This window comes from Typopeltis vanoorti, chromosome 17 (assembly GCF_054136105.1).
Source record: "Typopeltis vanoorti isolate ZY-2024b chromosome 17, IOZ_Tvanoo_1.0, whole genome shotgun sequence".
NCBI classification, from domain to species: domain Eukaryota; kingdom Metazoa; phylum Arthropoda; class Arachnida; order Uropygi; family Thelyphonidae; genus Typopeltis; species Typopeltis vanoorti.
The window spans coordinates 35,211,070-35,228,562 of record NC_143565.1 but is presented as its reverse complement, the minus strand read 5'-3'; the positions used below and the strand labels follow the sequence as shown (position 1 = coordinate 35,228,562).

At 34.5% G+C, this 17,493-nt stretch overlaps 1 protein-coding gene across 1 annotated transcript in view; it reads right to left on the bottom strand.

The window, feature by feature from the left end:
* The window catches only part of LOC150097286 (coiled-coil domain-containing protein 40-like), a 298,600-nt gene that overhangs the window by 64,044 nt on the left and 217,063 nt on the right, over window positions 1-17,493 (bottom strand). The window contains exons 14-16 of the mRNA XM_090406906.1: window positions 14,322-14,413; window positions 12,761-12,881; window positions 3,912-4,100 (exon numbers count right to left, since the gene is read on the bottom strand). Of these exons, the coding sequence (XP_090263032.1) occupies window positions 3,912-4,100; window positions 12,761-12,881; window positions 14,322-14,413 (402 nt within the window). The remainder of the gene's footprint in view (window positions 1-3,911; window positions 4,101-12,760; window positions 12,882-14,321; window positions 14,414-17,493) is intronic.

The window sequence follows — 17,493 nt, the reverse complement described above, 5'->3', positions numbered from 1 at the left end:
ACAAAACAGTATAGATGGAGGTCAATAAGAGCTGAAATTATTGCTTTGAGTCCTAATGTTTGTTGGAAAACCCGAAGAACTTAAGTGTGCTGAATGTGTGCTATCCAAATTCTCGGGATTTTTATGCCACCATTATTGTTAAAATTAGGATGGTTGATCAAAATATCACATGTTTCTTTAAACTTGTGTTCATACCAGGTTTTTGTATAATGTAAGGAAGTACTTTTTCAATCAATTTGGTGGCGTTAAGAGTGTGATCTGAAAGGTCTGCTTTACCAAAACTGTTAAATTTAATGTGTCGTTTGTGTTCTTCTTTACAGACAGAAATTGTACATCCAGTTTCACCAATATAAGATAAGTTGCAAATGCAATCAATATGATATACTCCAGGGTAGGCCAATTTACAATCCTTTAATGTATGGAATAGTTATGGTTTTACTGTAATCTATATTATATGCATTTTTTGATTGAAGAACTTTATTGATCGTATTTTTGCTATAGCCATTATTTATAAATGTATTGCTAATAATTTGTAATTCCTGTTTAAGAGGTTGTTCAAGCAAATTGTTATGGCTCTGTTTTTGAGGGTGTTAATGACAAGGTTGTGTTGATAAGAGATAGCATGTGTAGGCTTGTGGTAGACAGTAAAGGATAGACTGCCTGAAGGAAGATGTGTGCTCAGTGTATCCAGGAAAGGAAATGAGTTTTGATTTTCAATTTTAATAATAAATTGTACGCACTCATGTTGTTTGTTCAGGTGGCTGAGGATGGTGTTTAACTGGCTAGATAATAAAAACATTGTCAATGTATCTAACTCAAACTGTAGGTTTTAAAGTGAAGGAATCTACAGCACATTGCTCAAAAGCTTCCATAAAAAAGTTAGCATCTTGGGGAGGGGGGGGACAGTGGTGAGCCCATGGCTGTACCATCTTTTTGTAGGTAAAAATTATTTTGCTATATGAAGTAACCCAACGTAGTATGTAAAAGTGGAGGGGGGGGGGAGAGAGAGAATGTTGGGCAGAAATTTGTTCTGTAAGAGAAGAATTGTATTACTGATTTGTACATTTGTGAAAAATGCAGAAACGTCAAAACTGACTAATAAATCATCTTTGCCGAGCATTATGTTTTCAATTTTGTTTATGAAGTATTATGTATTCTTTATATAGAAGGGAGAATGACCTACCAACTTCTTGAGTTGATGGGAATTTCTTGGCTAGGTAATAATTTGGGCTGTCTATACCTCTAACTATCGGCCAAAGTAGAATGTTATGTTTATGTACTTTGGGAACCCCATATATTCTGGGAGAGTGGACATAATGGGGTAACAGTTTTTAACAGTATCTCATGGTGAAGAAGTGACAGACTTAAGTAATTTAACAGTTTCTTCTTAATCCTGTTGGATTATAGTTTACATGTTGATAGGTGCTGCTATTAGAAATAATCAGAGACTCTTAACACCCTACACATATGAAATGTACCTGTTCCTTACATCATACAAAAACCTCGTATGAATGTAAATTTAAAGAAGCCTATGAAATTTTGATCAACTCTCCTAATCTTAATAATAATGGTGACATAAAAATTCCAAGAATCTGAATACACATTCAGCCCACTTAAGTTCTTTTATTTTGGTTTATATTAAACTGAAGTTTTACTATAACACGGTAGTTGCTTCCATAATTTTAATAATAAATTAAGTTCTTCAAGTTTTCCAGCAAATCCTTAATTTAGACTCTAAGCAATAATTTTAGTTCTTATTGGCATCCATCCATACCGTTTGTTCTAATTTATGTGAGTAATTATGTGAAAGCATGTTGTTCTCTAGCTTAATATATCTCTTAATGATATGTAACTACACTGCTCAAAACAATTAGGGGATATTTTAGTTTCTGTTGGATAACTATAAATTTCTGCAAATAATTATAACTATTGGATACTTTATACATGAATAAATATTTCTTACTTATGGATAGGGTGTAATTGATGAGATATTGTTTAAATAATCGATATTTATTACAAATTATGTTACATTTGTAAATTATTTTTATAACTTTATAATTTACAAGTAAACCAAAATATTCCGTAATTGTTTTGGGCAGTATAAATAGATAATAATAACAGGACTCTAGATTTGATGTAGTAAGGTATTTTGTTTCTGCCAGAGGTCATTCTCGTAGAAAGGCTTATACGCTGGTTATACATAATTACTAATTAACTTAAGGAATTCACAATGTACAATAGAATATAATTAAATTAAACTATAATATATATTTCCAATATTTCAGCAACGTCATGTTGCCATTTTCAAAGGAACTTACAATAAAGACACGTGCACGCAGGCACTACATACAGTAAATGAGGATGAAGCAGGAAGCTATCGTTTCTCCTAAAAGTCCTGATGGTGTCCCCTAGTGGGCTATGTAGGTATTCTTGGCTGTTGGGCTGAAGGTCTCATGCAACCAAATTTGTTGAGGTTTGGCATGTTTCTTAGGGCTGAGGCTGATTCCATGAAAAGTCTTTCAAACTTGAACTTGCTACTGTGTATTATTGTGGCTTTCTTCCCCCATATTCTGTGGCATGTATCCAGAGCATGGTCTGCAAGACCACAGTGGCTATACTGGTGAAACCACAAGTAGTCCTTTTGTTCTGAAATTTGTTCTGACAGCTAATATCAGAATTTCAGAACACAAGGACTACATCCGGTTTCACCAGTATAGCCACTCTGGTCTTGCAGACCATGCTCTGGATACATGCCACAGAATACGGTGGAAGAAAGCCACAATAATACACCGTAGCAAGTTCAAGTTTGAAAGACTTTTCATGGAATCAGCCTCAGCCCTAAGAAACATGCGAAACTTCAACAAATTTGGTTGCATGAGACAGCACCAAATTTGGGAGACATACATCATGAGACCTTCAGCCCAGTGGCCAAGAATACCTACATAGCCCGCTAGGGGGCACCATCAGGACTTTTAGGGGAAACGATAGCTTCCTGCTTCGTCCTCATTTACTGTATATAGTGCCTGCATGCACGCGTCTTTATTGTAAGTTCCTTTGAAAATGGTCAGTTGCCAAAATATTGGAAATATATATTAAAGTTTTATTTATTTATATTCTATTGTACGTTGTGAATTCCTTAAGTCAATTAATAATTATGCCAGAGGTCAGGTCAGTAGTTTTAAAAGTTGACCAAAATTACTGTAACCTTTAGTAATTATTTAGTAATCTGCATACCATGTAGATTGTAATGTAGCTTAAGAATTATCAACACGTTAGCACAAGAACAATATTTAATATATTGCCAGATATTTCAGTTTGAAAATAACAAAATATCATCAGTGGCTTGACAAGAAACAGTCTTTTACAAGGTAGAATACAAACAATTGATCATTTAAAATTAGACCGAGCTACATGATATTACAAAATGTATAACATTGTGAACTTATACATGTAATTGATTTCTGCACCCTAATGTTTATATTTCTTCAGTGAAATGATATCGTGATTAGCGATGTAACATCACGCAGATTGTTCTAATTTTGAATGATCAATTGTTTGTATTCTAACTTGTAAAAGACTGTTTCGTGTCAAGCCGCTGATGATAGTTTGTTATTTTCAAACTGAAATATCTGGCAATATATTAAATATTGTTCTTATGCTAATGTGTTGATAATTCTTAATTCCATGTCACAAGTTTCTCTCAAAAACAGAAAAGTGTAATGTAGCTTGTTTCTTTGTATAAATGCATATATACTCCAGATGAATTTAATATGAAGGTCTCAAAATGTTGAGTAATTATTTTGGTTTATATTCAACTGAAGTTTTACCATAACATGGTAGCTGTTTTAACGATTTTTAATAATGAATGCTGATCACCATGAACTATGAAGGAAAACAATTTTCAATATTACTTTCTGTATTTGCTTGCTTTTTCGCTTCAGTTCTTCTTCTTTCCTTAATATGTTACGTTTAGTGTCTTTCTTTTTCTTTCTTTTTGATTGAATTTCCATCTTGCTAAACATATTAGTATGGTTAACTACTGCTTTTTCCATCTGTTGAACTAATAATTCTTCTTCCTTTTTAACTTGCAAAGAATATACCTAACAAATAATACATTAATCCACATAAGACAATTATGAATCACACACATAATACATAACTATTACAATTTAAATTTAATTCAGATATCGCATTTTTATTGGAGTTTTGTAAAGATTTTACATGGGTGGGGCACTTTTTAGGAGTCAAAAAAGAAAAGACTATTCACACTTTTTTAATTATTGCTAACTCCCATATTTTATTCATTAAAGTAAAATAATTTCATATTAAATTTAACATTCTTTTTTCTTTTTCCCTGATTACTTACTTTGAAAAAGAAAGGATTATGTTCAAATAAACTCCCAATGAAAATAACAAAGCAAGAGTACCTTTGTTCATCCATTATTATTATTATTATTATTACAGGTGACTCCAAGGAGGCCTCAGACTCATCGACGGAGGCCCTAAACATCATGTCCATCACAACTATTTGACATTCACACAGTATCTGTCATACTCTGCCTTGAACTCAATCACTGTCCTAGCACCCACAACAGACTCTGGCAGCTTATTCCACTCATTCACCACCCTAAAAGTAAAAAACCCAGCTCTAACACATTTACTAATCACACTCTTGGCCAGCTTCCATGGATGTCCCCTAGTCCTCCCACCACCAGTCCTGTTCTCAAAAATATCCTCTGAATTAATCCTATAGAAACCCTTCAGCAATTGAATGTCTCAATCATATCTCCCCCTTTTCCGCCTATCAACTAATTTCTGCAACCCACAAATCTTCAACCTGTTCTCATAAGGTTCATTCCATAGACCTGCTATCATCTTGGTCACTCGCCTCTGGACCCTCTCCACCAAGAAGAAACCTAGGTGACCAAATCTTGGCACAGTAGTCGAGATGAGGTCTTATCAAGGCTCGGTACAGAGGTACAATAACTTGCTTGTCTCTGCTCGTCAAAGTATTTTTCAACAACCAAGTGAGTTGATGAGCTGATTTAGCCACTTTTGCAATGTTCCCCCTAAACTTCTTCCCTATCAACACTCCCAAGTCCCTGGCATCATCAGTCTCCTGAAGTACAGTTCCACCAATGTGGTATACTGTTGCTAATCTTTTCACCCCAAAATGCATAACCTTACATTTTGCCACATTAAATTGACATCCATTCTCCTTAGCCCAGAACTCCAATCTATCCAAATCATCCTGCAAAATTTTTGACATCTTCTGCATTCACTATTGCCCTACCCAATTTTGCATCATCAGCAAACAAATGAACCATTCCTCTCAGTTCCTTCCTTATATCGTTAATGAACAAATTAAACAGCACTGGTCCAAGAACAGAACTTTGAGGCAACACACCACTAGTCACAGGCCATCTTTTGGCCTCTACTCCTGAGTAAACTACTCTCAAGTATCTCTCCAACCACCCTCCTATCCATCTCACCAAACCTATATCCATTCCCATATGTTGCAGTTTACTGATTAGAATTCCATGTGGTATCCTGTCAAATGCCTTAGCCAGGTCCAGCAGTATCACTGTAAACCCATTACCCTTATCCAGTTCAGCCATCAATGTGTTATAAAACCTGAGCAATTATTGAGGCATGATCTACCCTTCACAAAACCATAAAAAGAAGAAATAACCTCAGAAACAATATCATCAGTGTCTGCCTCATGTCTGCCTGCTGTTACCCTGGCCTTCGGTGTGTTAGGCTTCTTCACATGTTCATTCATTAACATTGAATAAATGTACCAAATCATAATCATAAATATGCATTTCTTCCTGGCATTTATTAATACTAAGAACAGAATGTTTATGTTGCTATAAGTTTTACAGAGTGCCTGGTTAATGTTATTGTTTTTTTTTTTTTCTTTTTGTGTGTATGGGCATATATGTATATGTGCTATAGAATGGAAAAATTTTGTACACTTGATTCAGTGTAATTAGGGCAAGTATTTCAGAAATCAGATTTTATGAGAAATTATTATTGTATAGGTTCTACCGCTTCCTCATTCCCAAGAAATCCAGGAGATCAAAGACCCAAGCACAGTAATCCAGATGTGGAGATATCAAGACCTTATAAAGTGAAACAACAACTTCCTTATCTCTATTTGTTAGTGTGTGCTTTATTAGCCAAGTAATCTTATGTTCTACTTTAGCAATATGTCCTCTAAACTTTAACTTTCTGTCTACCACAACCCCTAAATCTCTAGCTTCATATATTTCCTGGAGTACAGTTCCATCAATGTGGTAACAAAGCTTGTAATTTGTTTATCCCAAAATGCATAACTTAACATTTCTTCACATTAAACTGATACCCATTATCTTATGCTCATATCGACAGCCTATTTAAATCGCCTTGGAAGCTCTCCAAATTGCTTTGATTAACTATTACTCAACCTAATTTTGCATCATCAGCAAACAACTAAATATATATCATTTTTGTATGTGTGTGTGTGTGTGTGTGTGTGTGTGTGTGTGTGTGTGTGTGTATCTGAATAAATATCATATCAACCTTCCTATATCATTTATGTACATGTTAAACAATAGTGGTCCTAGCATGCAACCTTGAGGAACACCATACACCTGCTTTCTACTGGATTCTGGTCATCCATATACCACTTTTTGATATCTGTCCAGCAGCCATCCTCTTGTCCACATAACCAGTGTCATATCCATTCCCATTTGTTCTAATTTGCCTAACAGAGGTCTATATATTATTCTGTCAAATGCAGCAGAATCATCATGTAGCCATTTCCATTGTCCAACTCAGCTGTCACTCTATTATAAATATCACCAAGGAATGAATGATCCTTCGGAAATCCATGTTGTGTTATTATTATCCACCCATTCTTAAATTCTCTTTTTGACCAATTTTCCAGTAATTTTACCACTACTCCTGAGATACTGATTGGTATATAATTTGCTACTGCAGTCTTAGAACCTCCCTTATGCAAGGGATTTATTTGGCCCTCTTTCCCCTCCCTTGAAACTCTCCTAGAGCTGAGATTTAAATTAAACAGCCTAATCAGAGGCATTGCCAGTTTCCTTGCACATTTCTGCAAAATGCAAGCTGATATCCAATCTAATCACACAGCTGCATGATTTTATAATTGAGATTCTGCAATAGCCTAAGAATCTCCAATTCATGCACTTCTGTTCCCAGATAAGTCTCTTTCACATATGTAACAGCATTAACATGACTTGTATGATATATCCTTGCAAAGGTCACTCAGTACCTCAGCAATTTTATCTGCTTCTGTCACCATTTTATAATTGAGATTCTGCAATATTCTAAGAATCTCCAATTCATCCACTTCTGTTCCCACATAAGTCCCTTTCGCATATGTCACAGCATTAACATTACTTGTATGATCAAGTCTAGTTTAGACTAATAAATGACCCATCCCTCACCAACTCACTCCCCCCACTTTCACATAGATGCCTGGTATCCGCAATCCGTATATTCTAAATATTTCCATGGGAAATGTTCACCTGAAACAGCATCAATAATTTCCCAACCCTGTACTAAGCCCATTGAAACATGTACGGCTGCCGCCCAACATCCTTCCACAGTACACATCGAAACCCACAGAACAAGTTACTTTTCCTCCTCATTCATCCCTGCTACTGCAGTATTGTTGTACAGTCTTCCCCCCAGATGTATTTTCCAAGAAATACGACATACAGGCGTTCAAATCTTATGTAAACAAGTTTCTCCTTTCGCAACCCACCACCCATATACGGTACTAACGGTTGACCAACCAACCTCCTGTATATGGGTCCAACATAAAAAAAAAAAAAAAAAAAAAAAAAACTTGCAAAGGTCACTCATCAGTAACTCAGCAATTTTATCTGCTTCTGTCACCTCATGACTATCAGTACTTATTAAAGTTATTCTTAAATAGTCATTTACTCTTACTTGCCACACAGTGAAAGAATTCTTTGGGATTTTCTACTGCCTGCTCGGCTAGTTCCTTCTCTCGTAGAAAGGCTTATACATTGATTATACATGATTATTAACTAACTTAAGGCATTCACAATGTACACTAGAATATAAATTAAATTAAACTTTAATATATGTTTCCAATATTTTGACAACGTCACATTGCCATCTTCAAAGGAACTTAAAATAAACTCACGTGCATGCAGGCACTACTTACAGTAAATGAGGAAGAAGCGAGGAAGCTATTGTTTGATGTTATGACCAGGTCCAATATTCTCACATTCCGAGTCTGCTCCATCGCATGTTGCCTCAAATAATTATCTCTCAGTAGGTGTATAAACTCCATTTCCTTCCTGCCACGTGATCTTTCTTCCTTCCAATCTATATCTCCACAGTTGAAGTTCCCCATAATAATCACTCCACTGGACTCATTGTACTAATTTGCTGATGCATGTCTTCTAGATCATCCCTGGAACTCCCTGCTCTACGGCAGCAACTAACTTCATATTTTGTCTTATTGGCCTTGATCTCACACTAGATCACTTCAAATGGACAGCCACCCTCCCAACTCTCTCTCCTATTCTTTTTGGCTGCAATTCATCTGCTATCATCAGCAGTATTCCTCCCCCCATCTCATCCTCTTTATCTTCCCTGAAAATACTATACCCTTCACATTCTATCCCTGTAATTACACCATCTGCTATTAGCTAAGTCTCACTAATGCCTATAACTTTTGACAATGTTGCACTAATCAGTGCCAAAACTTCTCCTTCTTGTTCTTGATACTTCTAGCATTAGTATACAGAAACTGCAAATGTTACGTATTGTAATATTCGTTTCTTGTAGCATCTTATATAAAAAAATTAAAATTAAACTGTTAAAATTATGAATAGTATCCAGGCAGCAGTGATGTAAAGTATGTCACTGTTTTAAACAATTTATCTTAAGCTATACTGCCTACATAGCTTAAGATAAATTATACCTGTATAACAATAATAATAATTATTATTATACATCTCCATGGAGTTTAAAGATTTATTGCAGAAGACCCACACTAACCATTATTCACATATCACACCTATCCTTACAGTTGGGGTATTCATAACTATCTCTGGTAATCTATTCCACTCATTCTTCACTCTCCAAGCAAAGAACCTAGTACACACACACACCCTTACTCACCACTCTTACACAACTTTCAGCGAACACCCCTTGTTCTCTCCCCACTCCTCATGTATTGAAAATTTTCTTTTGGTCAATCTTATAGAATCCCTTTAGCAACTTATAAGTTTCTGTCATGTCTCTCTTTCCTCTGCATATCAACTAAACTCTGCAACCCACACACCTTCAACCTATCCTCATAGAGAGCATTCCACAGACCTGCATAGGCTTGGTCACTTGTTTCTGAATCCTCTCCACCACTTCCTGATCTCAAAGAAATACAGGTGACTCATAATTACATTTAATAGTATGAATGCAGCACAGAGAAATAATTAAACAACAAGTTTAACTGTTCCAATATTTCATCTCTGTTACAGACATATTTAGGAATACACTATTAAAACTGTAATAACATACACAAAACAATGAATGAAAGAAAGACTATTTTAAGCCTAAAGCCCTTTGAGGAGTATCTTCTATGGGTGCTGTTGGTCAGCTTTAGCTGCTGGGCAGAAAGCCTAAGAATTAAAGTTTCCCAAATCTTGGGAAATTTAACCTGACCATATATTTAGATTAGGCTGGTTTTTTTTTAAATTTACTGCTGAGTCTAAAAAGCATCTTCTAAGTTGTATTTGCTGTGATGAAGCATAATATTTTTTTTTCCAATCTGATCCTGTGCAAGTTATCCAAAGCATGGTCAGCTACACCTGATTGACCATAGTTCTGGTGGGAGGATGTATTTCTTATGTTCTTTAAAGTGGATATTGAGAGATCTCCCAGTTTTACTATAATATGGTAATGTTGCATAAGCTTCTATGGAGTGAGGATAATATGAGTAATGCTTTTTTGCCAGAATTATTCCACATGAAAGAACCAAAACATAATTTTTATTGATTACTCTACTAGTTTTGTGAAAATTCTTGTGTTTCACATTATCAGGAGAAATATGTGAATAAACTAAAAAATGGATTTTAACAGGTAGCGTACATAATGAAATATTAAAAAACAGGAATAACAATGAAAAGTGCCCATTTGCTATAATGTTCTTTGCTGGATATTATGGCCCACTGCAAATTACTTGTAACCATGTGTGTGCCATGTTAAATTAGAGAAGACCAGACTTGATGTAGAATCATTGCTTGTGTTGAGCTGCACTGTTCAGGATTTTTGATTATTTCCAATGATTCCTTGGATGCTCTTGAGAAAAAAATTGTAATCTCTGTTCAGCATTTTGGTCTGCCGGCACAATACTTGATGTTAAGTTTCAGTTGTATGTGCTGCCAATCCTGATTTATGTTTCCATTTATACTCTACAAGGTCTCATGGAAACCCACAGGATCTCATGGAAAAAATCCACCATGCTCAACCACAGCAAATTCAAAAAAGAGAGACTATTTTTAGAATCAGCAGCAGCTCTCAGAAATCAACCAAATCTTAATAAATATGGTTGCATTAAGCTTCCTAAGATTTGGGAAACACTTATCAGAGATCCCACCTTTCATTCCAGGCCACCTACAACCACCCTCAGAGGGTGCTCCACCTAGATAGGACTTTAGAGTCACTCAAGTGGTTGAGCTTAGTATTGTGTGGTATTTGTGTATATGTTACATTAGTTTTTTTGTAATCCCTGAAGATGTCTCAGTGACTGAGACGAAATATAGGAAGTATTAAACTCTGTTTTAATCCTGAGTGCAGCTTACAATCCATTACGCCTCCAACATGATAATAAAGGGGTTTTTATAAAATTGATGCAAGTGAAATTTTTCAATATATGACAAATAGTCAGAGAACTAGGGGCATCTGTGGAAGAATGTAGTTAGTAGGAGTGTGTTGATCAGATTTTTTGCATGGAGAGTGGAATGGATTGCCAGCATTGGTTATGAGTTCCCTGATGACGAATAGATTCAAGGAGAGGTATGATAGGATTTGTGTGTATGATTTGATTTGGGTCTCCCACAATGAATCTCCGCACTCCATGGATATAATGGAAATTAATAATGATAAAAAGCTGTAATCTTGTGCATTCTTTCAGTAAGGCAACTTCCATACGATGGAAAATTCTTAAAGGACACTTGGTGGTAAATGTTGTCCAGTGTAATCTTAAAAATTGAGGAATAACACATTTATTCATACATTTTAAAAGAAATATTAACCAATTACAAAAAAAAAAAAAAAAATTGTTTAATCTTTAGTTTTTCAAATTTATTAATTTGAGAGAAGGACTCACCATGAGATCAGATATTGTTGTAGGTTTCTGTAGAGTAGGGACATATTCAAATGATTTTGGCCAGTATTATGCCATACGAAAGAACCAAGAAATAATTTTTATTGATTACTCTACTAGTTTCATGAAAATTCTTGTTTCATATCACCAGCAAACAACATCATAACAAATGTGCACTTACTATTTTTTATTCCTGTTTTTTTAAATATTTCATTATGCATGCTACTTGATAAAACAGTGTTTAGTTTATTCACATATTTCTCCCAATGATGTGAAACACCAGAATTTTCATAAAAGTAGCAGTGATCAATAAAAATTATTTTTTGGTTCTTTTGTGTGGAATAATACTTGGCAAAACATTTCTAACATATATGATAAGATGCAAGAACAAGGAGCCTTGTAAACAATTAGAACAAAGATGGAAGCAGATCTTTACGAGAGAGGAGCTTCATTTGAGGTTTGAAATCCTCAATTAAACACTACTCTCATAAAAATCTGCTTCTTCAATTGAAGTTTAAAAGCAGTATAGGGATTATATTTCCTGGCTATTTTGTTGGTATGTTTGGAGAGAGGTGAAGAGATGGGAGGAACAGCTAATGTGTTGATTTTTTGGGCACTGCAATCGTTGTACAGGAAAGTCTCGTGAATAAAGGAGAATTGAGCTGTAAAGGGAAGCCTGAGTAGAACAGAAGTTGGAGGCTCTGTTGACAAGAGTTTTGATAACATTATATTGTTGAAAGTGGGGGAGGGGGATAATGGGAAAGTTTATGTATCTAAGTATACTATGTTTATTATAAGGATAAATTCCTGCATGTTGACATTTATATAGATGCAACCTATATATATATATACTGTAGTTCTGTGAGCAGTAGCCTGTGAATTGGAACATTTAAAAAGGTTTGTACTTTTTAGAACACTGATTTAACTCTTTCTCTAATGCACCATCTGAACTTCAAACAGTTAGTTGCACTAGAAGAATAGTCAATATAAATGGCAGCATTTTATTTATGCATGTACTTTTTTCATAAAAGCAAGTTAAGAAGTTGAAACTTCTATTTTAGAAAGTTCAAGCTCTGTATGTCTTCAGCTTCCATAAAAAAAGTTTTATGTAAACAGACTATACTAGTTTAAAAAAAAAAAAATATATATATATATATATATATATATTAGAGTGTGGTTAATAGGGGTGCAGAAAGTGGTGAATGAGTTGAATGGATTGCCAGAATTAGTTCTGAGTTCCCTGACAGTGAATGAATTTAAGAAGTATGATAGGTTTTGTGTATATAACAGCTAGTTTGGGACTCCATGGAGGTAAAGTATAATAATAATAATAATAATAATAATACACACACTTATTCTAAAAAGATTAAAATTTTTTACCTGCAACTGCCTCAATTTAGATTTCAATTCTTGAATTTCTTCTTGGTGGATATCAGATTTAAGTACTTTTTTTGTTTCTTCTGCCATTCGTAGTTTACTCTCCCAAAGAACTGCTTCACGTCTGTAATGTGAAAGGTATGGATATGTAAAGCTGAAAGCAATTTATTTTAGGTTCAACTATTAATTTGATATTCATATAAATTAAGTACTCAATTAACACTAATTAACTCATTAATAGATTTAGAAATTGATGCTACTTTTTAATTAATACCTTCGGCTATTAATTTCAGTTTCGATATGCAATATGCAAAATGTAATATTAGTGTTAAAATTTATAGCACAACTTACAACAAACACAAGAAAATCCTATAAATTTTAAAGAATTTCCCACTAATTATAAGATAAATCCAAAACACAAAGAGGAAAAATCAAGTAAACTTCCATTATCAATAACAAATCAAACAGTCACTAACTATAAAGATATCAACTTTGCTGGCCTGGTTAGCATACCCGCTCTCCAACTAACAGGCGGCAAGTTTGAATCCCACTGTGGGCATGGATGTTTGTGATTGTCTTTAGGTGAAAGATGAATGTCATTACCTGGTGTGAGACCATCGCCTCTGCTTACTGAAGTGGCTTGAAAATTTTCCATGTTTGGTCTCTAGAGCAGGGTTTCCAGACTATGTAAAAAAATAAATGAAAAATACAAAAACTATATATAAAAAATTGATAAAAGTAGGGAAAAAAAATCCTTAGCCCACGCATGGTACAAAATGCACTATAGGTTTACGAAATAACCTTTGTGGGTGGGAGCAACAGAAATATATATATAACAATGTCTGGATATGCAAACAAATGATGTTACAATTTTGCATATGTTTGCTAAATCAAAAGCATATGTGTAGATTTTTTTTTCCTTATTTAGGAGAAACATTAAGTAAAGATTGAGGAAATGTATTTTTCAGACCTATCCATGTAATTTACATATTGCAAATATATGAATAACTTATATATTTGCAATATGTCCCAGGGTACATATTTCATAATTGAAATATAACTCAAATACGAGTACATATTTCATACTTGTTAGTTTTTTTTTTTTGAATTTAACTAACCATGTTAGTTAAATTCAAAGTTAAATAACTCTATCAAGTTGATCCTACAAAAATCAACTTATTGTTAATATAATGCCATGTTAATATCTTTGAACGTTGATCAACCACAAGGTTATAGCATTCTTTCAAAGTTTATATGTCTACCACAGTATGAAACAAAATTAGTTTTATTTAATACTGAGTGGCATCAATCATAACCACATATAGAAGAAAGGCGTAGGCTTCAAACATATGGAAAGGCAATTATTTGTTTTAATAAAATTATTCATTTAAATTTCTTCTTCTTGTAGTGTTGTGAATTAATATCACTAAATAATTAAAATGAAATGTTCTAATTCTATTTATTAAGGGTCAGAATCATTCCATATTGTTGCTCAAAACTTCTTGGAATGCAAATCATATAAAACTAACTCAAAAAAGTCAAGTCTGTTAAATGTACCACTTACTCAGCTTCAATAAGTTGGTTCATAAGTCTTTCTTTTTCTCTTCTAAGGTAATCCACTTGATATTCCTTATGTAAACATTCAAGCTGGGCTTCCTGATAAAAAAACAGATTTTTTTTTAATAACATAATAGTATTATTTAAGCCAAGACTAATCAGAAGAGAACCAATATCTCTGAATGTGTTGAAAGTTTTTTCATTTGGTTATACTATAAATTAAGATGCCAAGAAATTATAATCTTGGTTTAATCCTTTATCCAGGTGTAAGGAAACAAAGTTTGCATGTGAAGTAACTTCACGACTGGGCTAATTGTGTATAGAGACTAATGACTTCACATCACTTGCCTTAATATCTCATAATGCAACACACATATCCTTACAGACATGTACAATACTATGCATTATGGGAAGGGTCACTACCCAGGTGAAAAAGTAAAGGGGTACTCACTACTGGCCTACAGTAGTTAGTATAGGGGTGCAAGAGAGCCTGAGAGTATTAGGAGAAAGAAAAGACAGATATATAGTATGAGAGATAGAGAAAAGGCCTCAGTTCTTTTATATATCATCACTGGGGGGGGGGGGGGCTCCCCCTGAGTTATGGACTGGTAGGCAGGTTCTCCTTGAATTCTGATGACTCGAATTTTGAAACTCGGAGGGGGGGGGGGGTTCCCCCTGATGCCTACAGTACCCAAACCCACGAGTTCCAGACTGATTCTCCTTGAATTCATGACTCGAATTTTGAAACTCGAAACTCGGTTCCCCCGTTTTTTAGCAGTTTTTTACTCACACCAATTTGCTGGAGGATGAGGAACAGAAAGGGATGCCAAACATTATCTAATACTTGGGTAAGGCCATTGGTTGCTTTTTCATATTAACTTAGGGAAGAAGATCACGTAACAAAAACAGATTAAATTCTATTGTTTGGCTTGGAACTTCATACACCTGTGCACTTTTAATTATATATCTCATTCCCACTTTGAGCCTGTTATTGATAATGCAGAAAAATATCTTATAGTCAGTATTAGATAGAGAATAGGTCTCCAGCTGATTAAGGTGTGATCTCTAATAGGTTTTAGAACAAGGATGGTATGGCCTGCTACAAATTCACCTGGTATGTGTCCTGATGAGAGAAAAGAAATAAACAGTATAACTCGAACTGGACAAATAAAATCCCAGGCCTCACGGTAAAGTTCTATCCCTAGATTATCAGGTCCTGGGGATTTTCCTCTCTGGCATTCTTTATAGGCTGTGATAACTTTAGATGCTGTAATGGGTCTGTCAAGCCCATCTTGGATATGAGCAGGAAAGCCATTAATGTTCCAAGAGTTATAATTTCCCACAGTACTATTGTCTTCAAACAGATTTTTGTAGTGTTTTTGAAAGGAGTCAAAGATGTCTTCAGTGGTAGACATGTCTACACCATCAATGCAGATTTGAGTGATAGTCCTTTCTTCACAGAATTTAGTGAATTGTCTATTGAAGAATGCAGCTGAAGAGCTATCTGCTAACTTTCTTTCTTCTACTTGTTTCTTCTACTTCTACTTGCCTTTCCACTTCTATTTCTATGTTAATGTTTCTGATGATGTTGCAACATTTTATACCATTGCACTGGTTTGCCAGGAACCAGCTTCTCTCTTTATACAGCCCTTTCAACATTTTTCTTTTTGAGGAAAGCCTATTCCTTTCCCCATTCAATCATATTCTGTTTTACTACTTGTTTGAGTTTTAATCACATATCCCAGTTTCAGGTAAGATTATTCGAATTTGAACAGAGAGTTTGGAATTTGGTTGAAAAGATCAATGAAAAATTTGATGGAAGTTTCCATGGTCCAAAACTGATTGCCATATAGCAGAATTTAAATAGAACTGGATTATGATCTGACATGTTTATGTTTTATTTGAATTATCCTATTTATAAGGGAAGAAGATATATAAATTCGATCAAGATAGGTACCGATATCTTGATTTGTGTAAGTGTAAGGCTGGAGATTAGGATTGCAAAACCTCCATGTCTACTAGTTGAGCATTGTCAAGACATGTTTTTAACTGTGCATATCCCACTTTTCCACTCCTGGTGTGTCCTCCTATTTTGTCTAATGTGGAGTTTTCAATACAATTCCAGTCTCCAGATGTTATGATGTAGTGGGCACCGTATAAATATGTAATAAGACAAATGAAAACAAAACATTAAATACCTCCATTATGGGAAAACAAGCCTATCAGACCATGCACTCCAAATACTATAGAATTGGCTGGAAAGGCACCAAGTCCCTACACTGCACCAAAACCTGGTTTGAGAGAAAATTCAAAGAAGCCTGTGAAATGCTAAAACATAATCCAAACCTGAACAAAAATGACAGACTAATCATTCCAAGAATGTGGAGAACCCACATTCTTGTATCTTATATGTATGCATTTGCTTGATGATGATCTCAATATAGAAGTCGAAATGTCGAATATTACTTTTCTAATATTAAGTAAAGTAATTATTTTAACAGTGTGTTATGTCTCCATAAATTCTTAACTATGAATGCTGACCATCGTGTAACCTTAAAAGAAAGAATTGACATTGGTAATGTAGGTACAAATGTTCATTAGAATAAGTGAAAGATATTCCAGTCTGAATTACAATGGAGCTACAAGATGAAACTCTTCATTACTGCTAAAAGAATGATTTCTTCTTTTTTTTTTATTCTTATGCAAGAAAGTGAGAGTAGTTTTATAATGGCAGGAAATGAATAATTTATGTGCCAAGAAAAAGTCCTCCATGTATCCTATAAAGAATGTCGAGAACTAGATAATGCTTTCTCATCCAATATTTAACAATATTGGATGAGAAACTTTTTTGGATGAACTTCTTACAGTGTATATTACACTTGACAAGAAATTTCAGTTTTGCTTGAATCCTTTACTCAAGATGAAACAAACAATGTTTGTGAATCAACTATCTTCATAACTAGTCTACATGTATACAGAGGCTGTTGATTGACTTCATGTCAACTGCTTCAGTATCCCATAACTGCTGTGCATTATGGGAAGGATCACTACTCAGACTGGTTTCAACCTTTATTATTATTATTTTTTTTTTTTCTGTGACCATCATGGAGGCATAAGACTAATTGTGGGAGGTCAACACCAGTCATCACAAAGTCTATCATACTACTCCTTAAACTCAT